The following is a 22478-nucleotide window of genomic DNA, read 5'->3' as shown; positions in this document are numbered from 1 at the left end:
CCGAGAATGAAACATAAAAATGGGAGCCTCTTTCATAGCAGGACGGGGGGAGCTTTCAGAAAACGAAGGGCATGACTCTCGTTCCAACCTGCTGTGCTGCCAGCATCATTAACCATCAGCGTTAAGACAGGAGAAGATCACGAGACAAGCCCCTTGCAAGCGACTGCTTAAAGAAGCAAAGTTTTGCCTTTTGGCTCTGGGGAATGACCCAGAAATGTAGATCAAGGGCGCTCCCTCCTGGTCGAAAGGCAGACTAGCGTGTATATGTTTGTGTGTATGTTTTGGCTACAGAACTGCATTACAAAATTAAGAGCAGTGAGAATGTCAAAGGATAGCTCCGCATCTGATCGGGTACACAGCTGGCTGTGTCCCCAAATACCCCAGTAATAAGATCATTAAGTTTGCAGATGACATCTTATAGGGCTTTTATCAAAACCTACGAGATGGCGGTGAAGGCTGCTAAGAAGTCCTACTTCTCGGCCTCCATTGCATCCGCTAGCTCTCGTCCAGCGCAATTATTTAGTATAATCAGGTCTTTAACGTCCCTTGAGGGACAGCCAAATTTAAATAACAATTTGACAAACAGCTGTGAGGCATTTGCAAGCTTTTTTGCGGAGGTCTTGTTGCTCCGCCATGACCTCCCTGCCAATTTGGATACAATAAAGGAACTGGAGGCCCCTCGACTGTCCTCGGGTCCAGTATTGGACCACTTCGACCGGATATCCCCAGCCGATGTGGACAGACTCCTCCGAGCTGGAAAGCCCACCACCTGTCCTCTCGACCTGTGCCCGTCTTGGCTGATTAGAGCGTGTCCAGACGAGGTGCGGGTCCTCCTGGGGGATATCATCAATTTGTCCCTTGGCACGGGGACATTCCCAGGGGAACTGAAGGAGGCAGTGGTGCGCCCGCTCTTAAAAAAAACATCATTAGATCCTTTAGATCTATCCAATTACTGCCCGGTTTCGAATCTTCCGTTCCTGGGTAAGGTGATTGAGAGAGCGGTTGCTGAACAGCTTGGTGGGTTTCTTGATGAAACATCGGCTCTGGATCCATTCCAGTCCGGCTTCCGCGCTGGTCATGGGACCGAGATGGCTCTGGTTGCCCTAACAGATGATCTTCGTAGACAGCTGGATCGAGGCGGGTCAGGGCTGCTGATTCTTTTAGATCTGTCAGCAGCTTTCGACATGGTCGATCACGAACTTCTGGACCACCGCCTTGCTGACGTGGGGATCCAGGGCACAGTCCTTCAATGGCTGTGCTCGTTTCTCTCTGGTCGGGGACAGAGGGTGGCGCTTGAGGGGGGAATTGTCATCGCGCCACTCCTTGGTGTGTGGAGTACCTCAGGGTGCGATACTCTCCCCGATGCTTTTCAACATCTTTACGCGCCCCCTCACCCAGCTTGTCCGGAGTTTTGGGCTGGGTTGCCATCAGTATGCCGATGACACCCAACTCTATCTGTTGATGGATGGCCATCCTGACTCGGCCCCAGACACACTGACCAGATGTTTGGAAGCTGTGGCTGGATGGTTACGTGGGAGCCAGTTGAAGCTAAATCCTTCGAAGACAGAGGTCCTGTGGCTGGGACGGGACGATATGGGATTGGGGGGGGGCAACTCCCATCTCTTGCGGGGGCGCAATTTGTGCCAGCACCGTCCGTTAAGAGTTTGGGTGTAATCTTCGACACCTCCCTTTCCATGGAGGCGCAGATTGAAGCTATAACAAAGGCGGCATTTTTCCATCTCCGCCAAGCTAAGCAGTTGGCTCCTTACCTCTCTCGCCCTGACCTAGCCACTGTGATCCACGCGACGGTCACCTCCAGACTGCTCGCTCTATGTGGGGCTGCCCTTGAGACTGACCCAGAAACTCCAGCGGGTGCAGAATGCTGCAGCGAGACTCCTTACGGGGTCTTCGCTGCGAGATCACATTCACCCGGTGCTATACCAGCTGCACTGGCTCCCGGTGGAGTACAGGATCAGGTTTAAGCTGCTGGTTTTAACCTTTAAAGCCCTATACGGCCTAGGACCCTCGTACCTACAGGACCGCCTCTCCTGGTATGTCCCACAGAGAAACTTACGGTCTTCAAATAAAAACATCTTGAAGGTCCCAGGCCACAGAGAAGCTAGGTTGGCCTCAACTAGAGCCAGGGCTTTTTCGGCTGTGGCTCCGACCTGGTGGAACACTCTGTCACAAGAGACTAGGGCCCTGCGGGACTTGACATCTTCCCGCAGGGCCTGCAAGACAGAGCTGTTCCGCCAGGCCTTTGGCCAGGGCACAGCCTGACTCCCTCCTTCGGCAATCTTCGCGGCGCTCTGCCCCAATGGTGGCCAGTGGCTTGAATTTAATTAATTTTATAATGAATGGTTTTAGAGTGTTGTTTGTGCTGTACTTTTGTACTGTTTTATTGTTGTTAGCCGCCCTGAGCCCGGCTTCGGCTGGGGAGGGCGGGATATAAATAATAATAATAATAATAATAATAATAATAATAATAATTATTATTATTATTATATAACGGTGGTTGGTTTAATCATGGCTGGAGAGGGGGAGGTGGCATATAGAAAGGAAGTTGAGCAGTTGGGGGAGTGGTGCAGGAAAAACAACTTACTCCTTAACTTAAATAAAACAAAAGAGATTATTGTGGACTAAATTGAATATTCAGCCACTTATTATTGAGGGGAAGGGCGTGGAACAGGTCTCGGTGTTTCGATTTCTGGGAATGGAGTTGAGAGATGACCTAACCTGGGGATAAAACAGCAAAGACCTGATGAATAGAGCACAGTGACATAGTTAAAAGGAATATGTAAAAATGTTTTAAAAGAAAAGGGTGAAAAGACCAGAGTAATATTATGTCAAATTTAAACAAAATGATACAAGGGATTAAGTTATAAAGAACATGTAAAAATGGATTTAAAAAGAAAGGAAAAACCAGAGACATAATAGGATGAAATGTATAATATTGAATAAGACTTGAAAGAGGGTAAGGAATTGCTGAATATGATTCTGTAAAGGGGAACACAGAAAAGGGAGATGTGAGGAAGTCAGGAAAGAGGGTTATAAAGATAAATAAGTAAAAAACTAGATTTTGTTTTTTATTTTTTTATTTTTCCCTTATTTTTTCTATGTTTTTTATTGTATTGCTGTTTTGCTTGATTGTGCTGTTTTTTATTGTATTTTTCTGTTTTGTTTGACTGTGATGCTTGTTTTACTATATAAAATCTTAATAAATATCTTTAAAAAAAAAAAAAGGAGAGCACAGCAGAGGTTATATTTTCTCTCAAAGGACCTGTTGATGGCATTTTACCATTGTAATGTGGAGCGTGTATTAACTTATGGTCTGTGTGTGGGGGTTTGGGAGCTGCACGGTCAGGGAAAAACCAATGCTGTCCAGGGTCGTAAAGAATGCGGAGAGAATAATTGGGTGCGCTCTTCCCACCTTAGATCAAATCTATGCTTCCAGGTGCCATAAGCAAGCTGCAGAGATAGCACAGGACAGTGCGCACCCTGGAAATGGTTTCTTTCAGCTTCTGCCTTCTGGAAGAAGGTACAGGGTTGTAAAGACTAGGACTAAGCCGCCTGAGTAACAGTTTCTACCCAAATGTGATTTTGGTTTTAAACGCATTGTAAGGAGTCAGTATGGGAGTATATTGTATTTAAAAATGGGTATCAGAGTTTTTAGGTTGGGATAGCTGGGATAGGCGGCTTGTTGGGTTTTGAATGTTTTATGTAGTTTTTCAATTTCATTATTCTGTATGGGACAATGACAATAAAGATATCGTACCGTACCATTCCTAGGAATCAAGCAGACAGCCAGGCTCGCTTCCAGTGCCATTTATTGAACGCCAGCTAGGTCCGCTCCTCTCGCTTGGGGAGAAGGGTGGCGCGGCATGGCATTGGCACCAGCGCAGTCTCTTCCTCATCTTCATCTTCCTCCTCGCTTGCTATTTCGACAGCGTGCTGAAAGGTGTTTTCCAGGGCCTGGGTGATGCAGGTGATGGGGCAAGTCAAGCGGAAAGCCAGACCCCAAACAATCCGAGCCACAAGGCTCTCGAGGTACCGGCAGCAGGCATTCAGCAGGGAAAAAACCCGAGTGATCAGACCCTTCGGAGCCTGGCAAGGAAAAGGCGAGGGCTTGTTAGGGACTAGCAACATGCCACACACACCCAGCAGGGCAAACAGCACTGCTGGGAGGAACGGCTCATGCATTGACTCAGTCATTCATTTATATACACCACCAGAGCCAATGTGATGTAGTGGTTAAGAGTGTCGGGCTAGGGCCTGGGAGACCAGGGTTCGAATCCCCTTTCGGCCCTAAAGCTCACTGGGTGACCTTGGGGGCCAGTCACTGCCTCTCTCAAACTAACCTACCACACAGGATTGTTTGGGGGATTAAATGAGGAGTGGGAGGAGAACCATGTATGCCACCTTGAGCTCCCACCTTGGGAGAAAAGTGGGATATAATTGCAATAAATGTATAATAAATATTGCGGCAAACCGCATACAATAAATCACCATTTTAAACCATCTGAAATGATCATTGAAATGGCAAGCTAATCAAAATATTTTTAAAACAGCAAAGCTCATAAATGGGTACTTCTGTCTACAAACACAATTACCAAATTAAAATCCTTACTACTTCCTGCAGTTAAGTTGCCATGCCGGACAAAAGGAAGAAGTTGCTCTAGGATGGCAGATCAGACGGGAAGCAGAGTCTGGCCTCTGCCTGGTGATCTAGGGCCAATGTGGGGCCAGCTCTCCGCTTCCCAGGAAGTGGGGAGGCGTGGGGGACAACCAACTCGGGATCAACCGTCAGCCAGAGAAAGAGTGGCATTGCAGGAGCTTGCTCCCCGGCTGCTACCACCACCAGAAAGAACATCTAAGAACAGGGGGGGCATCTATGGGAGGCCAAGAGCTGCCCCCCAAAATTGTAAAGGACAGGGCCAGGCACTCTCAATATTCCATGGTGGGCCTTCCCTCAGCGTGACAAGTCCTGCAGAGGCTATCTATAGCCACGGCCAGCCTCCTTGCGGCCATGGCAGGCCTACTCCCCCTCCCCAATTCCTTCTTCCTTTTGTGCTGGGCCCATCTGCACTATCCTAATAATAATAATAATAATAATAATAATAATAATAATAATTTTACCTCGCCCATGTGGCTGGGTTTCCCCAGCCACTCTGGGCGGCTCCCAACAGGTATTAAAAATACAATAAAGCATCAAACATTAAAAATTTCCCAAACAGGGCTGCCTTCAGATGTCTTCTAAAAGTCAGTTTGTTATTTTCTTGACATCTGATGGGAGGGCGTTCCACAGGGCGGGCGCCACTACCGAGAAGACCCTCTGCCTGGTTCCCTGTAACTTCGCTTCTCGCAGGGAGGGAACCACCAGAAGGCCCTCGGAGCTGGACCTCAGTGTCCGGGCTGAACAACAGGGGTGGAGACGCTCCTTCAGCATCTTAACACTTTAAACAATCACAGCTTCCCTCCCCGTAAAGAATTCTGGGGAACAGTCTGTCAAGGATGCTGAATCCCAGGACACATCATTTTGTCGAGGATTCTGAGAATCGTTAGGTGACCCTATTCCCCTCACAGAGCTGCGGTTCCCAAAGGGAAAACGGCAACGGTCAAACTGCTCTTGAGAAACTGTCGCTCCACAAGGGGAATCCCAGTCTCCTAGCAACCTTCAGCACCGTTAAGAAACTGCACTTCCCAGGGTTCTTTTGTGAGAAGCCGTTACCTGTTTAAAGTTGCTTGAAGCTGCTGTAAGTGGAGAGGGCAGTTGGGGTCCTAAGTCTGAAGGCACGAGATTGACCCTTTCCAATTCTACCTCTACAATTCCATTACTGGCTATTGCTGCAAGCTGCTCTCTGCAAGGCTCTGGAGAAGCTGCTTTCGATAAAGGCTTCCAAGTACATAGAAGGGTCAGGATTCAGCCCCGGCTCCCCTGCCCTCCTCCTCAGGACCCAAGCTCCTTTGGGGCCCCCCTCACCAAGCCCCGTAGCACCGATCTCCACCCGCGCTCCTTGGCTCCGTCTCGAGCCCTCCAGGCCAGCAGCAGAAGCATCATGGAAGCCAAGAGGATGTTTTGGGCCCAGCAGAAAAAGAAGTCGGTGGCCAGTTCGAAGGAGGCGTGGATCCACCGCAGGAGGTCCCACTGGATTTGCTTGAAGCAGAAATACCAGTCCAGGAGCCCCACCCGCAAGGAGAGAAAGTGCAGGTACAGGGTGCTCAGCCCGCCCTGGACCATCCCGGGCATCCCCTTGCCCACAGGCGCTGGGGACTGGGGCCCCGGCTCAGGGACTCGGCCACACGGGTTCGTGTCTGCGTGGCTTTGGAGAATGTCCGGCTCCATCGAGGTGAGCCCAGCACTTGGAAGAAGTCTGTGAAATAAAAAGACGTTGACCCATAGCGTAACGCGACCTCGAACTCGGGCCCTATTTCCGCGATTCCAGTTTAGCTGGCAACCGTGAGTGCATTGTCCTGATCCAGCAGGCTCTTCTTACGTTCTTCTGTAACGTCTTAAAAGGAGGAGCCTCCTTGAAATGTACTAGTTATTAGTAAGGTAAAGGTAAAGGTACCCCTGCCCGTACGGGCCAGTCTTGACAGACTCTGGGGTTGTGCGCCCATCTCACTTAAGAGGCCAGGGGCCAGCGCTGTCCGGAGACACTTCCGGGTCACGTGGCCAGCGTGACATCGCTGCTCTGGCGAGCCAGAGCCGCACACGGAAACGCCGTTTACCTTCCCGCTGGTAAGCGGTCCCTATTTATCTACTTGCACCCGGAGGTGCTTTCGAACTGCTAGGTTGGCAGGCGCTGGGACCGAGCAGCGGGAGCGCACCCCGCCGCAGGGATTCGAACCGCCGACCTTTCGATCGGCAAGTCCTAGGCGCTGAGGCTTTAACCCACAGCGCCACCTGCGTCCCTTCTAGTTATTAGTACTAGTAATAATAATAATAATAATAATAATAATAATAATAGTTATTATTTGTACCCTGCCCATCTGACTGGGTTGCCCCAGCCACTCTGGTCGGTTTCCAACATATAGAAAAACCATAATACAGTGGTACCTTTGTTCTCAAACGCCTTGGTACTCAAATGCGAAGAACCTGAAAGTGTTCCAGTTTTTGAACGTTTTTTGGAAGCCAAACGACCGATGTGGCTGTTGGCTATTTTTCCGGGGTGCCTGCACCAATCAGAAGATGCGCCTTGGTTTTCGAACATTCGGAAGTCAAACAGACTTCTAGAACAGATTAAGTCTGGCACTTTTGTTTTTGCTATTTATTTAGCGTTTTTCTTTTTGAGGCTTTTTGGTTAATTTGTTTTTGTGACTGTGTGGAACCCAGTTCAGCTACTGACTGATTGATTGATTGATTGATTGATTGATTGATTGCGTGACTGCAGAAATGGATAAAAGTGACCCCCCTCCAAACAATTACTATCATCAGTGCACATAAGTAAAAATTAATTTTAATTTCTATCATCTACAATACTGTCTATTTTATAGTACAGTACATTGATTATTGCTTTCATTTTATGGATCAATGGTCTCGTTAGATAGTAAAATTCATGTTAAATTGCTGTTTTATTAGGGGTTGCTTTTAAAAGTCTGGAACAGATTAATCCGTTTTGCATTACTTTCTTTGAGAAAGCAGACCTTGGTTTCGGAATGCTTTGGTTTTGGAACGGACTTCTGGAACGGATCAAGTTTGAGAACCAAGGGACCACTGTAAAACACTACTTCCATGTATAAAATATGGGAAAAGCTCAGTTGCCTGAGCAATCTCAGGGTGATGGGTTCAAGCCCCATGTTGGGCAAAAGATTCCTGCATTGGAGGGGGTTGGACTAGATGACCCTAGTGGTCCCAACTTTACAATTCTGTGATACAGAGCTGCCTTCAGATGTCTACTAACGGTTACACACAGTTACTCATCTCCTTGACATCCTGATGGGAGGGCGTTCCAAAAGATGGGTGCCACTCCCAAGAAGGCCCTCTCATTATCCATTGTGGGGTACTGGTCAGAGTGTTGGATCAGGGTTCAAATCCCCACTTGGCCGTGAAGCTTACTGAAGGTGGCCTTGGGGGCCTGTCATGCCCCTCAGCCTAGCCTACCTCGCACAGTTGTTGGGGATTAAACGAAGAGGCAGAGAACCACATCTACCACCTTGAACTCCTTGGAGGAAAAGGTGAGATAGGAAAGGAAAATAATGTCCTGACATTTTCTCCTATAGTTTCCTAGCAGTGAGAAAGGGACGTTAGCCCTGACACACAAACCCACAAAATGAAAAATGCTGTGGGCTGGAAAAATGGTCCTAAGGCTTCCTTGCTAACTAAGGGCAGGGTGGCTCAGCCATGCATCTTGCTGGGCACATACTTTTGCCCACTGCCCAACACGGTGAACATATGGGAAAAGTCCACAGCTCAATCTCAAGTGACGTCTGCCTTAAATCCTAGAGAGTAGCTGCCAGCCAGAGTAGACAACACTAAGCTAGATGGACCAGTGGTCTGGCTCAATGTAAGGCAGCTTCTTAAACCCTACACTGGCTCTCTTCACAGAGAAAGGGACTCCCTCAGCTACTCTCACCTGGTTTAGCTGGCCAGTCAAAGCCATTTCCGGGGTGTGGCTGCTGTCGCACGCTAACAACTAGGAACCACAAGTAAGAGCTGAGTGCGGGGCTCCACCTTCCCTAACACCCCGTACACCTGTTAAACAAATTGCTGCAATCAAAGAACTGTATATAAAGACGTAAAGTCATGTATCCTTATGCCTTCAAGCACATACCTTTTGCTCTCTGTAGTCAATCCTCCTGTCTAGGCAATGGCTAAAGCGATGTATCAACGCAACACAGTCCTTGGGACTTCAGAGGCTGAAGAGGTCCCAGAAATGTTGCGCGACTTCCTGGAGGAAGCAGCTGTGAGCTTCCAACACCCCTCCCAGCTTTATGATGTCACTCCGTGACATCACTGCGCAGGTCCCTCCAGTGTGATGTCGTTGCTGACCAGCCACTAGGGCTCCTCCCCCACCATTGTGCTTTGTGTGTACTGAGGAGGCCGTGACACTCTCAAGAGTCATAAAATCATAGAATTATAGAATTGGAAGGGTTATCTGGTCCAACCCCTTACAATGCAGGAATCTCAGCTAAAGCATCCAATAACAGATGGCTATCCAACCTGTTAGGGACGCAGGTGGCGCTGTGGGTTAAAGCCTCAGCGCCTAGGGCTTGCCGATCGAAAGGTTGGCGGTTCGAATCCCTGCGGCGGGGTGCGCTCCCGCTGCTCGGTCCCAGCGCCTGCCAACCTAGCAGTTCGAAAGCACCTCCGGGTGCAAGTAGATAAATAGGGACCGCTTACCAGCGGGAAGGTAAACGGCGTTTCCGTGTGCGACTCTGGCTTGCCAGAGCAGCGATGTCACGCTGGCCACGTGACCCGGAAGTGTCTCCGGACAGCGCTGGCCCCTGGCCTCTTAAGTGAGATGGGCGCACAACCCCAGAGTCTGTCAAGACTGGCCCGTACGGGCAGGGGTACCTTTACCTTTACCTTTTATCCAACCTGTTTAAAAATCTCCTAGGAAGGAGAGTCCACAACCTCCTAATGGAGACTGTTCTACTGTCAAACAGCTCTTACTGTCACAGAAATTTCTTCCTAATGTTTAGTCGGAATCACCTTTCTTGTAACTTGAATCCAATGGTTCAAGTCCTACCCTCCAGAGCAGGAGAAAACAAGCTTGTTGCCTTTTCTATGTGATAACCCTTGAAATATTTAAAGATGGGTATCATAGATAGCGCTTCAACATATTCAAGTCAGTCAATCAAATCTGCTAGAGGGGTGTAACAACCAAGGTACCTGTGGTTGCATGGCAGAGTCATTAGATTATTTTTGTCCACTGTACCCAGTGAAATAAATTCAATTTGTGGTATAAAAATAGATGTGACACCAGAACTAGCATTGCTGGGGATTAAAGTCACCCAGACCCAGAGATCATTGAACAACGATCCGCTCTCCTTCCTCTTTAACAGCAGTGAGAATTAAAGTTACTAGCTGCCAGAAACAATCAAGTTTAAATGTTGAATCCTGGCATAATAGACTAGAGCAGGGGTTCTCAAAGGAAGCATCATGCCACCCTGGTGTGACGGGAGATGATGGCAATCAAGGACAATCAAAGAAACATTTGAAGATTTCAATATTGGCAATCAAGGACAAATAAACGTTTGAAGATTTCAGTATAGCAGCGTATAAAGATTGGGGTGAGGGTTTTGTTTTTTTTTTTGTTTTTTGCAGAATATGGATAGATCTCTTTTCAAAATGAGATTAAGAGCATCCAGTGACACTGCAGACAGCTTTTCCTCTAGGCTGTGGCCAGTGAGGCCACTTCCCAAACCGCCCACCCCTTTCCGCCCCTCGGAGGCTTGTTGGACTACAGCTCCCAGCAGCCCTGGCCCCACAGACAGGTCAGAGATTATGGGCAACATCTGCTTCCTGGTGGGGAGAGGAAGCAAGTTTGGGAAAGGCTGCTCTGTGGTATTAACCCTTGCGTTTCCAGTTTGCAAGGCTAACTTGAGGGCTTCCTCCTCCGGCAGCAGCACTGGCTCTCCTCGCCCAGCACCCACCTCGGCAGCTCGCGGAAGACACCAAAGAGAGAGGCAGAGCTGCAGGGGGCAGTTCCTGCCATCCTTGACCGGCCCTGGGCAGGCTGACAGCTGCAGCCCCAGCTGATCTGCAAAAAGAGGCAAAGCAGGCGGCTGCCGGCAGGGCCGGCCCGGCCCATTCAACAGCCCCTCTGGCCCGAGGCCACGCAGCAGACCATGTCTCCATGTCCCTCCGCACCCGCGGGGGCCACTCCCAGGGCCCGACCACGGAGCAGCGGCCCCCGCCAGCTCCTGCCTTCCATGCTGATGTTTGGTGTGATTGTGGCATCGAGCAGCCTGCTCCTGATGATCGAGAAGGGCATCCTGGCAGAGGTGAAGCCCCTGCCTATGCACCCTGCCCACGGAGAGCTGCCGGCAAGGCGTGGTGGCAGCGCCGGGGTGGCGAAGGAGGAGGAGGACGTGGCTGCGCAGGTGATACACGACATCCGCAACCGGACCATCCGGGCCGCCTGCGGGCAAGCAGGCACCCCTCGGAGCGTGTGGGAGCTCTCGGCAGCGCAGCGGCGCGTGGTGCTCAGGCACCTCCTGGTGAGCGACAAGCACCGCTTCCTGTACTGCTACGTGCCCAAGGTGGCTTGCTCCAACTGGAAGCGCATTCTGAAGGTGCTGGGCGGCACCCTGGAGAACGTGAACACCCAGCTGAAGATGGACCACAGGAGGGACCTGGTTTTCCTCGGCGACATGAAGCCGGACGAGATCCGCTACCGTCTCAAGCACTACTTCAAGTTCATCTTTGTCCGGGACCCGATGGAGAGGCTGCTGTCCGCTTACAGGAATAAATTCGGGGAGATCAAAGAATATCAGTTAAGGTACGGTGTGGAAATAGTGAAACGGTACAGGAAGAACCCTGGGCAAAGCGCCGGCGACGACGTCACCTTCTCCGAATTCATCCAGTACCTCTTAGATGAAGACGTGGAGAGGATGAATGAGCACTGGATGCCCATCTACAACTTGTGCCAGCCCTGCGCGGTCAGGTACGATTTCATTGGCTCCTACGAAAGACTAAATGAGGACGCCAATTACGTGCTAGGAAGAGTTCGGGCGCCTTCTTTTGTGCAGTTCCCGGAACGGCAATCGTGGTATAAGCCAGTGACGCCAGAAACTTTGCATTATTACCTGTGTAAGACTCCAAGGGGGCTTATCAAAGAGTTATTACCAAAGTACATTCTGGATTACTCTCTATTTGCTTACCCGCTTCCAAATGTTAGCAGTCAATTTTGCAGACAATGAACATTTTCTACTATGAAGAAGTAGGTGTCCTATGCAATTTCCCAATTTTATCCCCTTTTTAATATCAAATGCCTTGCTGCTTTGCTCTACAGGTTGCCTTAACATTAAAAAAAAGCATTATATTTTATACAAAGTGTTTATGGGCTGCTGATTTAAGCACAGTTTTGTATGTGTTTTTTGTGTATTTTAGGACCAAAGCATTTTTTTATCAACTGCAGCAGGGCAGCAGTCACATTTTAAGAACTGGAATAGCAGGAGACATGCATAGAATCAGGCCGTGTCAAGTATTATTTCCATTATTTTGTGTAATATATATGTAGCATCCTCATCTTAAAAACATTTCTGCCCGCGTATATGAAGCAATGAAGACAATTAACGTGTGGCTTGTGTTATTTCAAGCACTTGGCTGCTTCCACAAGTTGTACGAAACAGCATTTGCAGAGTATGCCTATGCATGTTTACTCAGAAGTCAGTCACACGGTGCAAGTTGGGAGACTGTATGACCTTTAAGGATTGTAGCTTTCAAAGTGTCAAGTACAGGGGAAATGCAAAATATGGGAAAGCCTATCTGCATTGCTGGGGGTTGGCTACGTAGCCCTAAGGGTCCCCTTCCAACGCTACAGTTCTCTGTTTCTCTGATAACAGTAAGTGCATGTGTGCAAAGTACACTCAAATAATTTGGCTCTCCATACAGTTCAGGTAATAGGATTTTTATTTTCTTTGGTTGCAGTAGTTTGGTTGATTGCTATTATATTTTCTTCATTTTCTTTATGCTTTATTTGCTTAGGAAAATATTTTTAATAGCTTGTCTCAAAAGTTAGCTCTGGCATAACTTTAACAATGTAGTTAGAAAGCCTAATTTCTCCAGGGAATTTGTTGTTCTTATTATCGACATGCATTCACACAACTTTCTATTTAAGTATTATGGTTATTAAATGTGAAAACAATTGAACTGGATGGCTCATGGATGTTTATTCTGTACCTGCCTTTTAAATAGTTTGTATGTATTTTTTTTTAAAAAAATGATGCTGAGGACAATCGTCGTTGTGATCCAGAATCGCCGTTCAAACTGAGTGCTGGACACAACAATTTTATATTTTGGCAATGGTTCATGTTCTTATGTAGCTGCATTGTTTTATACTTTCTGGATATCCCATAATCATGTTACATGGTAGTTGTGTTCTATGTTATAAATCAGCACTGCTAAGAGTTTGTTTCTTTCTATTTTCTCATGTTTTTTCTTCTCAATAAAAAATTGGCGCGACGTTTTGAGAGCCACTTGACTAGAATACGGTCAGTTGTGTTAGCAGTTTTGAATTGGCATGTCGGTTTCTTGGCTAAGAGAGAATACCTGTCTCTTTTCAATTTATAACAAATTGGCAACCATTTATTGGATTATGTAAAAATACTGGGCACAAAGAAGTCCCCCATCAACACATACAAAAATGTGGCAAGACCTTTTGGAATAATGCTTGAAATGTTTATTACAGGACATTGTACATGTTGATTTCACTGATTGGAATGAACATTGTTGTTATGAACTCTTGTTCATTGTTTTTTTGTAATAAATTTTTAAGAAACGCAGATTTACAACTTTTAAACATTGGACACAGAAAGCAACTTAATTGACCCCTGGGTTATCTCAGCTTTTCCTTCTAGCGTGTCATCCAACATGATATAATACATGGCATAGCTAAGAAAACATGCAAATGATTAAACTGTACTTTTTGTGTGTGCTCTTTATGATAATAGAGATCTGATCTCCCAAGAGCAATTAAAGTGATAAACTGGGCAAACAGCCCCTCTCATGGCTACTCTGGCGAGAATGTAATGAACAAATCCTTTTTAAAGAATGTGACTCAGTAGGCAGATGGGGGGGGGAGTTGGGAAATAATAGGAGGAGGTGGTAGAGGAGCAACAGCGGTGTCTTTACAAAGCGCTCCAGACCCCACCCCTCCCAGAACTCAGCAAAGCCTTGAAAGTAGGAGAGCGAAGAGCTCAAAGATAGAGGGCATGTAGCAGCACCTGTAGACGTGATGAATGAGGAAGTGGGAGAGACGGGGGGGGTGGAGATTCGCTCGGGACAACGCCATTGGGTTGGGGGGCTATTGGGTTGTTGTTTTTATTTTTATTATGTATTTTGTGGTTTTATATCTTGATTTTATTCTGTGAACCACCCTGAGACCCTCGGGTATAGGGCGGTATAGAAATTAATTACATTGCATTACATTACATAACCTTTTTCTTTCTTTTTTTTATTCTTCCAAATAATATTTATTTATAAAACAACACACACACACACACACACACACACAAACCAACACAAATACCAAATTACACACAAATTACAAAAATAACCATAGAAACAAATTCCTGTTTTGATTTATTCTTTATTTTTTCTGATAAACCATCTAATTCGGCATATTCTGTTAGCTTTTGGATCCAATCTTGTATAGAGGGGATTTCATTACCCTTCCATTTTGCTGCGATCAAAACTCTTGCTGCCGCCGTCGCATATAAAAAGATACCCTTCCTCTTTTGTGGAATATCCAAAGCTGTTCTTCCCAGGAGGTAGGCCTCTGGTTTTTTATTGAAAGAGATCTTTAGCATTTTTTGCAGTTCTGCATGTATACTCTCCCAGAATACCTGTATTTTCCTACATGTCCACCACATATGGTAGAATGTTCCTGAGTCCCCGCATCTCCAACAATTACTTGACACATTTTTATACATTTTTGAAAGTTTCCGTGGTGTTAGATACCATCGATGTTGCATTTTTTGAAAGTTCTCTCTAATCGTGTAACAGTTTGTGAATTTCCAATTGATCTTCCATAAATTTTCCCATTGGGCCATGGTTACTGAATGGCCAAAATCCTGGGACCACCTCACCATTGCCACTGTTACCTCCTCCTCCTTGACTGTCCAGTCAAGGAGGAGTCGGTAAGTTTTGGAAAGAGTTTTTCTTTTAGAATTTACACATTACATAACCTTTTTCAAAAGTTTATTATAAACAAAAACAAAATAAAAATAATATCAAATTCATGTAAATTTGTTTTGAATTTAGCAGTCTAAATGGTACTAAGTTGATGTGGGGAAAAGATATTGACTACATTATGGATGGAGACACTTGGACTAGACTCTGGCATCACCCTCCATATAAATACATCTTGGCGAAGAACAGGGGGTTAACGTTAAAAATAATCCATCGGTGGTATCTGACCCCAAGCAGACTGACATATGTAGCTCCTCCTTCCTCACTCAGATGCTGAGACGTTACCTGCAGAAAAAAATAACTGTTGACTGAAAAATGAATATATCTGATTTGGGAGAGAAATTAAGAAATGGACACAGAGATATGACCCAGAAAACTTGCAGAGGGGAATAGCAGGTGCCTCAAAGTTCTGAAGAAACGTCATGACTTGCGAGGGAAACAACTGGCCCAGGGTTAAGAAGGGGCTGATGACATCAATACACAAGGTGGCAGTTTAGACTGTCTGCTCGCACTCACACCACCCAATTGTAATACTTTTCAACCCTAGTTAGCCCTCAATGCACTATTTCAAATTTAGCCTAAGAATGGCAGTACTTACAACCTACCTCACACATTGTGATAAACTACTCTGAAGATTTCAGGCCTAGCAGAAAATCAAACCACACCATTTAGATCTGATAAAGACTAATAAAACTTGGGCTATCCCTGCAAGAGGGGTTTCTGGGGATTTGGAAGGGTGCCAGGCTAACTGGCTGTGAGGTGACAGATGGTTGTTTAGCTAGGTATGCTGGGAAGAATAAAGTGTGAGAGTTAACACAGAGGCAAGACTGAGTAAATGTGGGCCTTAGAAGTGCTGGCGAAGTAGGGCAAATCTGCTGTCTCCCTTGTACCATTAACTACTCGTGAGTCGGGTTGAAGCAAGAATCCACAAAGTTTATTTACTGCAGTAAAGTGTTTCCATGGGATTGTTCCACAAAGGTTGAACCCCTCCCAAACACCATGGGTGGGGTTACTTAAAGGTTTCTTACACAAGGCATTACAATTTCCTCCAATCATATGCATTCTCATTACCTCATTCAAAGAAGCATACAATATGTTGTTAGCCAGAACTCATTTAGTTACATTTCATTTTAGCGCTCCTGCACTTCTAGCTTAATATTTGCATTCATATCGGTTGTTTTGCTGACATAGCTTTAATTCCCAAGAAATTGCGATCTACTCCCAGTATAACGTAACTAGCAGTGATCTAGAACTATATTACAAGGCTGCCTGCCTAACCTGGATTAGGGATTGGTGCATATTACCAAGACTTGGACCTACTAGATCTAGAAGGCTACAATAACTGTTATGGTTGGCATGCTTACCTAGGGTGCGATAAAGTAAAGATAAGAATTTCTTAAATCATCGTATTATAAAAAGGTATCTTTATACGATCTGGGCAAAGTATGAAGAGCTTTTGGAACCTAAAACACTGTGGTGGATCTCCCCCCTGGAAGCATTTGCTGTGAAAAAGAAAAATATTGAAGAAAATTGGCCGGTATATAAACTCCTGCAAAAACTCTCGAGTAGTGCTTTATATACCGGCCAATTTTCTTTCATGTTTTTCTTTTTCACAGCAAATGCTTCCAGGGGGGAGATCCACCACGGTGTTTTAGGTTCCAAAAGCTCTTCATACTTTGCCCAGATCGTATAAAGAGACCTTTTTATAATACGAGGATTTAAGAAATTCTTATGAATCTTTACTTTATCGTACCCTAGGTAAGCATGCCGACCATAACAGTTGTTGTCGCTTTCCAGATCTATCTAGCAGGTCTGAGTTTTGTAATATGCACCAATCCCTAATACAGGTTAGACGCGCAGCCTTGTAATATAGTTTTAGATCACTGCTAGTAATGTCATACTGTAAAGATAGCTGTATCGCTACATGCAAGTGGCAGTGGCTTTTATTTTTTGGAGTGTTTTTTTGTAACACACCCAAAATAGCTCAACAACTCAGTGCCTTCCCCCCAAAAAATGGTCAATAACCTCAATCAGGTCCCTGAGTGGCAGGTGATACGCTAAGCACACGCCTGCCTAGGAAGGGGGGGAGAAAATAAAGAAGAAAGCCCATCTCCCTCCCCCTCCCTGCAGCGCCCCCTGCCATGCAGGCGAGCAAAGGCAGGCGGCACAGCCAGCTCAGGTGGGCGTTGAAACTCGGGCTTTAAAAAAGGGAGCAAAGTCAGAGAGAGCTTCTCCCAAGTCTGCAGCCAGCCAGATTGTGGCGAGTGGCACCTTGTTGGATATCAGTTAATATCTTGCATATCAGTATCTTGACCTTCCTCCACTGAATTGAAATTTCAGTCTTCACATAGGACATAGGAAAACAGCCAAGGCCACTGTATTATTGCAGAGATTGTTCTGTTGAAGGTGTTTACAAACGCGCATCCTTACCAACAGTCTGAAAAGACACAATTTGGGGCCGTGTTCTGAAAGTGTATGAAAAGCGTCAAGAAAGATGCGTTTCTGCAGATGCCACAACTGCTGCTTGAATTTTACTAGCTAAGAACTGGAAGACCCAGGAAATGCCAACAGTGGAAGAATGGCAGATGAAAATGATGGAATTTTCGGAGCTAGCCGACCTGACCGAAAGAGTCTGCGACCAGAAGGAGGAGGAGTTCCAGGAAGAATGGAAGAAATTTAATGACTATTTAGTTAAATATGTTAAGTTAAATTAGTTGGGAAAACCTTGCAAATACCGAACAGGCTTAGAACTACAATATGTATTATGTGATGGATTAATAGGTTTAATACTGAATTGGGAAGAAAGAAAGATGTCAAGAGATAAAAGTTAATTTTATAAGAACATTGATTTGGAAAACCGTTAAAATGATATATATTGAAATCCAACCAGGAGGACATGAGGAAGTCACTAAACAATATTAATTAGATCAAGGTTTATAAAAGCTATGTTTTTTGGTGTTTTTTGGTGTACACCAAAAAACATAAATTTAATTGAAGACAATTATACGATAACATGGAAAGAAATCAAAAAAGATTTGGATGTCTGGAACAGAGTTAACCTCTCGTGGATGGGCAGGATGGAGACAATAAAAATGAATGTTCTTCCAAGAATGTTGTTCTTGTTTCAAAATATTACGGTAATTAGAGGGTCAAAATTATTCAAAGACTGGCAGAAAACTCTTTCACGATTTATATGGCAGGGAAGGAGGCCAAGGATTAGATTTAAACTACTTACGGACCGAAAGGAGAGAGGGGGACTTGCAGTCCCTAACTTAAAATTATATTACGAGGCCGCCTGCCTATGTTGGGTTAAAGATTGGATAACCTTGGAAAATACTGACTTATTGGACCTTGAAGGGGCAGACAACAGGTTTGGATGGCACGCCTACCTGTAGTCAAATAAAGAGAAGGCTCACAAAGGGTTCTCAAGTCACATCATTAGGGGTCCACTATATGAAGTTTGGGGAAAAAAATAAAAAATTGCTAGAATGGAGAACACCTTGGTGGCTGTCCCCAACAAATATCCTAACAATCAAAAAAATAAATATGGAGGAGCAGAAATTGACATATGAAGATTTATTGACAAGATCGGAAGACAGCTGGAAACTAAAGCCATATGAGGAGCTGAAGGGAAAGCTGACAAGTTGGTTACAGTACCATCAAATCAATGCAATTTGGTTAGAAGATAAAAAAATTGGAATGAACGAAAAGAAATCGAAATTTCAGATTGGAATAATAGAAAGTAAATCTAAATTATTATCTAAAATGTACAATTTATTATTGGAATGGGACACAAAAGATGAAGAAATTAAGGAAGTCATGGTTAAATGGGCGATAGATCTGGGGCATAATACAGAATATGAAAAATGGTCAAAATTGTGGAATGAGGGAATGAAATTTACGGCGAGTGTTGCAATTAGAGAAAATTTAGAGAAGATGATATATAGATGGTATATCACGCCAGAAAAACTAAGTAGGATGTATAAGACTGGAAATAAGGCCTGCTGGAAATGCAAAACAAAAGAAGGCAATTTTATACACATGTGGTGGACATGTGAAGAAATAAAAAAATTTTGGGACGTGATATATAATGAATTTAAAAAAATATTTAGATACACATTCCCTAAAAAGCCAGAGGCCTTCTTACTAGGTATCATCAGAGAAGAAATTAAGAAAGAAGATAGAGTCCTATTTCAATATTCAACAGCAGCGGCCAGAATGCTAATCGCCCAAAATTGGAAAAATATAAATATACCAACGGTGAGGGAATGGCAAACGAAACTATATAACTTCGTCGAATTAGCTAAAATGACGCAGAGAATTAGAAACCAAAAGAATACAAAGTTAAACAACGATTGGACTAAATTTATGACATATATTGAAGGTAACTATAGTAACCTACCAAATATAGCAGGTCTGTTATGAAACTTCTGATGTATAGATCAATTAACCAGTATCAGCTGTAAAAATGAAACTCTTAAAATTAAGAACCCGAAATCAGGAGGGAGGGAAGTCAGCTAGTATATGTTATGTATTAGCTTATTTTTATTTCATTTCTTATCTTACACCCTTCCCCCCCCCCACTTCTTTGGTGCTTTTTTCGTCACTTTTTTCTGGTATTTGATTTAATAAGTACTGGATTTAATGAGTACTTGTAATTCTTTCTTTTTTCTTTCTTAGTTGTTGCTTTAAATGGTTCTGTTTTTCCTTTGTGTGTGTGTGATAAATGAAATTTAATAAAAAGAATATTAAAAAAAGGTTTATAAAAGCTATGATCTATGTTTGTTTGTTTATATGTGTGCATTTGTTTAAATATTTGTGAAAAAGCAATTAAAAATTATTTTTTTAAAAAGATGTGTTTCTGAAAGGAATTTCCTGTTTGTTTGAAGTTGTTGACAAATACGTCAAAGATAGAGAGTGAATTTCTCAAAGATCAGCGATCCATTCAGAATATGACCATAAGTAGTACAGTGGATAAAGAGGCTACCAAAAAACAACAGAAGAGTCAAGTAAGAAAGCAGAGGAAACCAGGGCTGCACAGTGACGACAACAAGAATCTCACTTTCAAATAGTTGCTGTCGAGAATGTTGATATTGTTGATACCAGTGACTGTGGTGAAGATAATGTTGAAACAATAGAGGAAGGTATTTGTCCTGCAAATAATTCAGACTTAGATTTCCAGGTGAAACCCAGTACTGTACCTTGACCTATATAGTCCTTCTAGTGTTGTCAAAATCTCTTTGAAGAATTGAGGAAGAGATCTTCAGGAGATAGAAGCCAAGTTGCAGAATTCGGTCTCTGATAAGAGCCACAGCTTCCATTGTCAATGCCACTCTTCGTACATACACTATTCCAGAAATAGTAGACAAATTAACAGTCCACAGAGCAGTTAATTACTATATGTGAAGAAGTTCAAATAGCACCAACTTTGTTTCATGGTGGATTTTGTTGATGGGTGAAAAGATGTGACATTAATGTGAGAAAAATTAGACGAGAAATACTATACATCAAGGAAAACTGAGGAACATGTCTCAATTGTTTCACTTCCTGATTGGCAGTTCTTGGGCCATGTACCACCAACTGATGGTAAAGCTGTAACAGTTTCTAACTCTCATATCCAGTTTCTTCAAGAAAAACAGAGGGCATCCGAGGCAGCAGCTTCTAGCGGATCTCAGTCCATTAGTTTTAAGTGTAGCCCCCCTGTTGTTTGACTTTACTGGCCTATTTTATTGTTTTATTGCTGGTCGCCATGCCAGTCTGCTATTACCGGAGACACCTCACCAGATGTAACACCTCACCTGCCGTAATCTAAAAGCAGAGAGTTTAAGATGAGTTACCGCTTCACAGTGAGGAACACCAGATGATACCACCAACTCCAGAGCCCAGCGCTGTCGGTGAGGAATTACAGAACGACTGCAATCTACTCTTAATTACTATGAGCTGCTTCACGCCTTAGTCTCCCCTCTCCTCCCTCTGAGTTCTGGCAAAGGATGAGAAACAAGAGTGTTGTTGCTTCTGAGGCGGAGGGGGTGGCGAGGAAACTATCTCAGCCCACTTTGTGCTAATTCAGCTGAACTCTTGTGGCTGGCCACTCTTATTTGCCTGCCCCCCCCCCGGCTCGGAGGAAATTCCCTGTTAACAAGCCTGTCCACTACACCTAGCTCCATTTGTCTGTCACTGAGAGCCACTGAACCTTCGGAGGTACCCAGAACAAACGTGCAATAAATCCACCATGGTGCTAACTAGAGCCCAAGAGAGGAAGCAGAGCAATAAAGAAACAGCCCTGCCTCTCCTACAAAAACTGTCCTAGACTACTGCCATTCAGTGGTAACTAGCCATACAGCTACTGAAAATACCCTAAGGGCTAACCCTACTGGCCCTGCCCAAGAGTCACTGAATCTTGCAACCTTAAGGAGCATTAATGACCATAACCAACAAAGCCACTTCCGGCCTGCCCAGGAGGTGGGGTTGCGGGCTTCACGCCCACCCCATGTGAGCGGGGGCTGGTCCCAGCCCCCGCGAGAGCAGGGGATTCCCGGTCGGGTCTGCCCCCCCCCAGCCAGCCAGCCAGCTGGCTGGCTGGGGGGCGTGGCCTGCCCTATTTAGGGCCGGTGCGGAGGGGGCTCGCCCTCTTTTCACCGGCTCTCCCCCACGTTTTGCCTACCAGCTGATCGGGTCTGCAGGAATCCTTCCGTTCACAGGAATCCTTTGGAGCACTCTTTGTCACCTCGTGGAGCCTTTTTCCAGCAAACCTTAGCCGCTGCTGTTTACCTTTTTGAGCTGAAATCACTACAGGGGAATTCTTTCCTCCATACCCGCTTGGCAACGCTGGGAACCCAGGCTTCATCGCATCGCAAGTGTAACAGCTGAAATCGCTTGGGTTCTTTGGGGGGTCTTATTCTCATAGGTCGCCTGCCGCTGGAGAACGGTTCTCCCATCGCTTCTGCAAGCCCCCTACAGCAGCGTGAGCTACCCGTCCACGCGCGCATCCCGCCGGCCAGCTGGTTACTTCCTGCGCAGCCTCCCTCCTGCAACTTTCCTCCTTCTCTCCGGCCACGCGGCTCTGCTGTGATCCCCAAGGAGGAGTTTTCACCGCTCGGATCAGGTTGTATCTGGTTAATTGCAATTGAATCTGGCGGGGGGTTAAGCCGCTGATCTTAGGAGCGTGTGGGTTCTTTGCTGGTTGTGTGGTCGCTTTCCTTGCTGTTGCGGGTTGTTTCTTTTGCGGGGCTTGTCCCAGAGTTTGCTCTTCAGCGCTGCCCGATTCAATGGAGAGCTAGCATTCGGGGCATGGGCTTCTATTGTCTGATTGTGTGCGTCCGTTTCTGCTGGGGGCCTTGTCTGCAGTGCGGCTTTGCTTTGGAGTTGCGTATTTTCTCGGTTTAAAAGGCTACAGCTGGGAGGTTTTTTCTCCGTTGCTAGGCAATAGGATAGCTTTCGGCCGCCATTTTAGATTGCCCACGTGGCCTTGCGGCGGCGGCCATTTTAGGTGAGGCAAACCACGTGGTAACTAAGCTTGTTCTAGTGTACCTATCTCACTCCCTGGAAGTGGGGCTCCTCAGTTTCCGCGCCTAAATACATTCCACAGTTGGCAGCCCTTTAGTGAGGGGAGCACTTTCGG

The 22478-nt window shown here is 45.5% G+C and overlaps 2 protein-coding genes across 2 annotated transcripts; one reads left to right on the top strand and one right to left on the bottom strand.

Moving 5' to 3' along the window:
* Positions 1 to 3810: 3810 nt before the first annotated feature.
* TMEM270 (transmembrane protein 270) lies at positions 3811 to 8905 on the bottom strand. Its single transcript, XM_079956119.1, has 3 exons — positions 8772 to 8905; positions 5981 to 6371; positions 3811 to 4104 (listed from the first exon to the last, which is right to left on the bottom strand). Exons 2-3 carry the CDS (start codon positions 6341 to 6343, stop codon positions 3841 to 3843), a joined length of 627 nt encoding a protein of 208 aa, XP_079812245.1. The 5' UTR covers positions 6344 to 6371; positions 8772 to 8905; the 3' UTR covers positions 3811 to 3840.
* A 1343-nt stretch (positions 8906 to 10248) lies between these two features.
* CHST14 (carbohydrate sulfotransferase 14) lies at positions 10249 to 13077 on the top strand. The gene has a single exon (XM_079956118.1). The coding sequence runs from the start codon at positions 10792 to 10794 to the stop codon at positions 11863 to 11865; it is 1074 nt and encodes a 357-aa protein (XP_079812244.1). The 5' UTR covers positions 10249 to 10791; the 3' UTR covers positions 11866 to 13077.
* The last annotated feature ends 9401 nt before the right edge of the window (positions 13078 to 22478 follow it).

Source organism: Podarcis cretensis (assembly GCF_951804945.1).
Source record: "Podarcis cretensis genome assembly, chromosome: 15".
NCBI lineage: Eukaryota > Metazoa > Chordata > Lepidosauria > Squamata > Lacertidae > Podarcis > Podarcis cretensis.
Note: the sequence above shows the minus strand (reverse complement) of the source record. Positions and strands in the feature narration are given on the sequence as shown.

Excerpts from the sequence above, each read along its gene's own strand:
- TMEM270 (XM_079956119.1), bottom strand. The coding sequence starts at position 6,343 with ATGGAGCCGGACATTCTCCAAAGCCACGCAGACACGAACCCGTGTGGC. Across the intron at positions 4,105-5,980 it reads GATCGGTGCTACGGGGCTTG|GCTCCGAAGGGTCTGATCAC; the intron begins GTGAGGGGGGCC and ends TTTCCTTGCCAG.
- CHST14 (XM_079956118.1), top strand. The coding sequence starts at position 10,792 with ATGTCTCCATGTCCCTCCGCACCCGCGGGGGCCACTCCCAGGGCCCGA.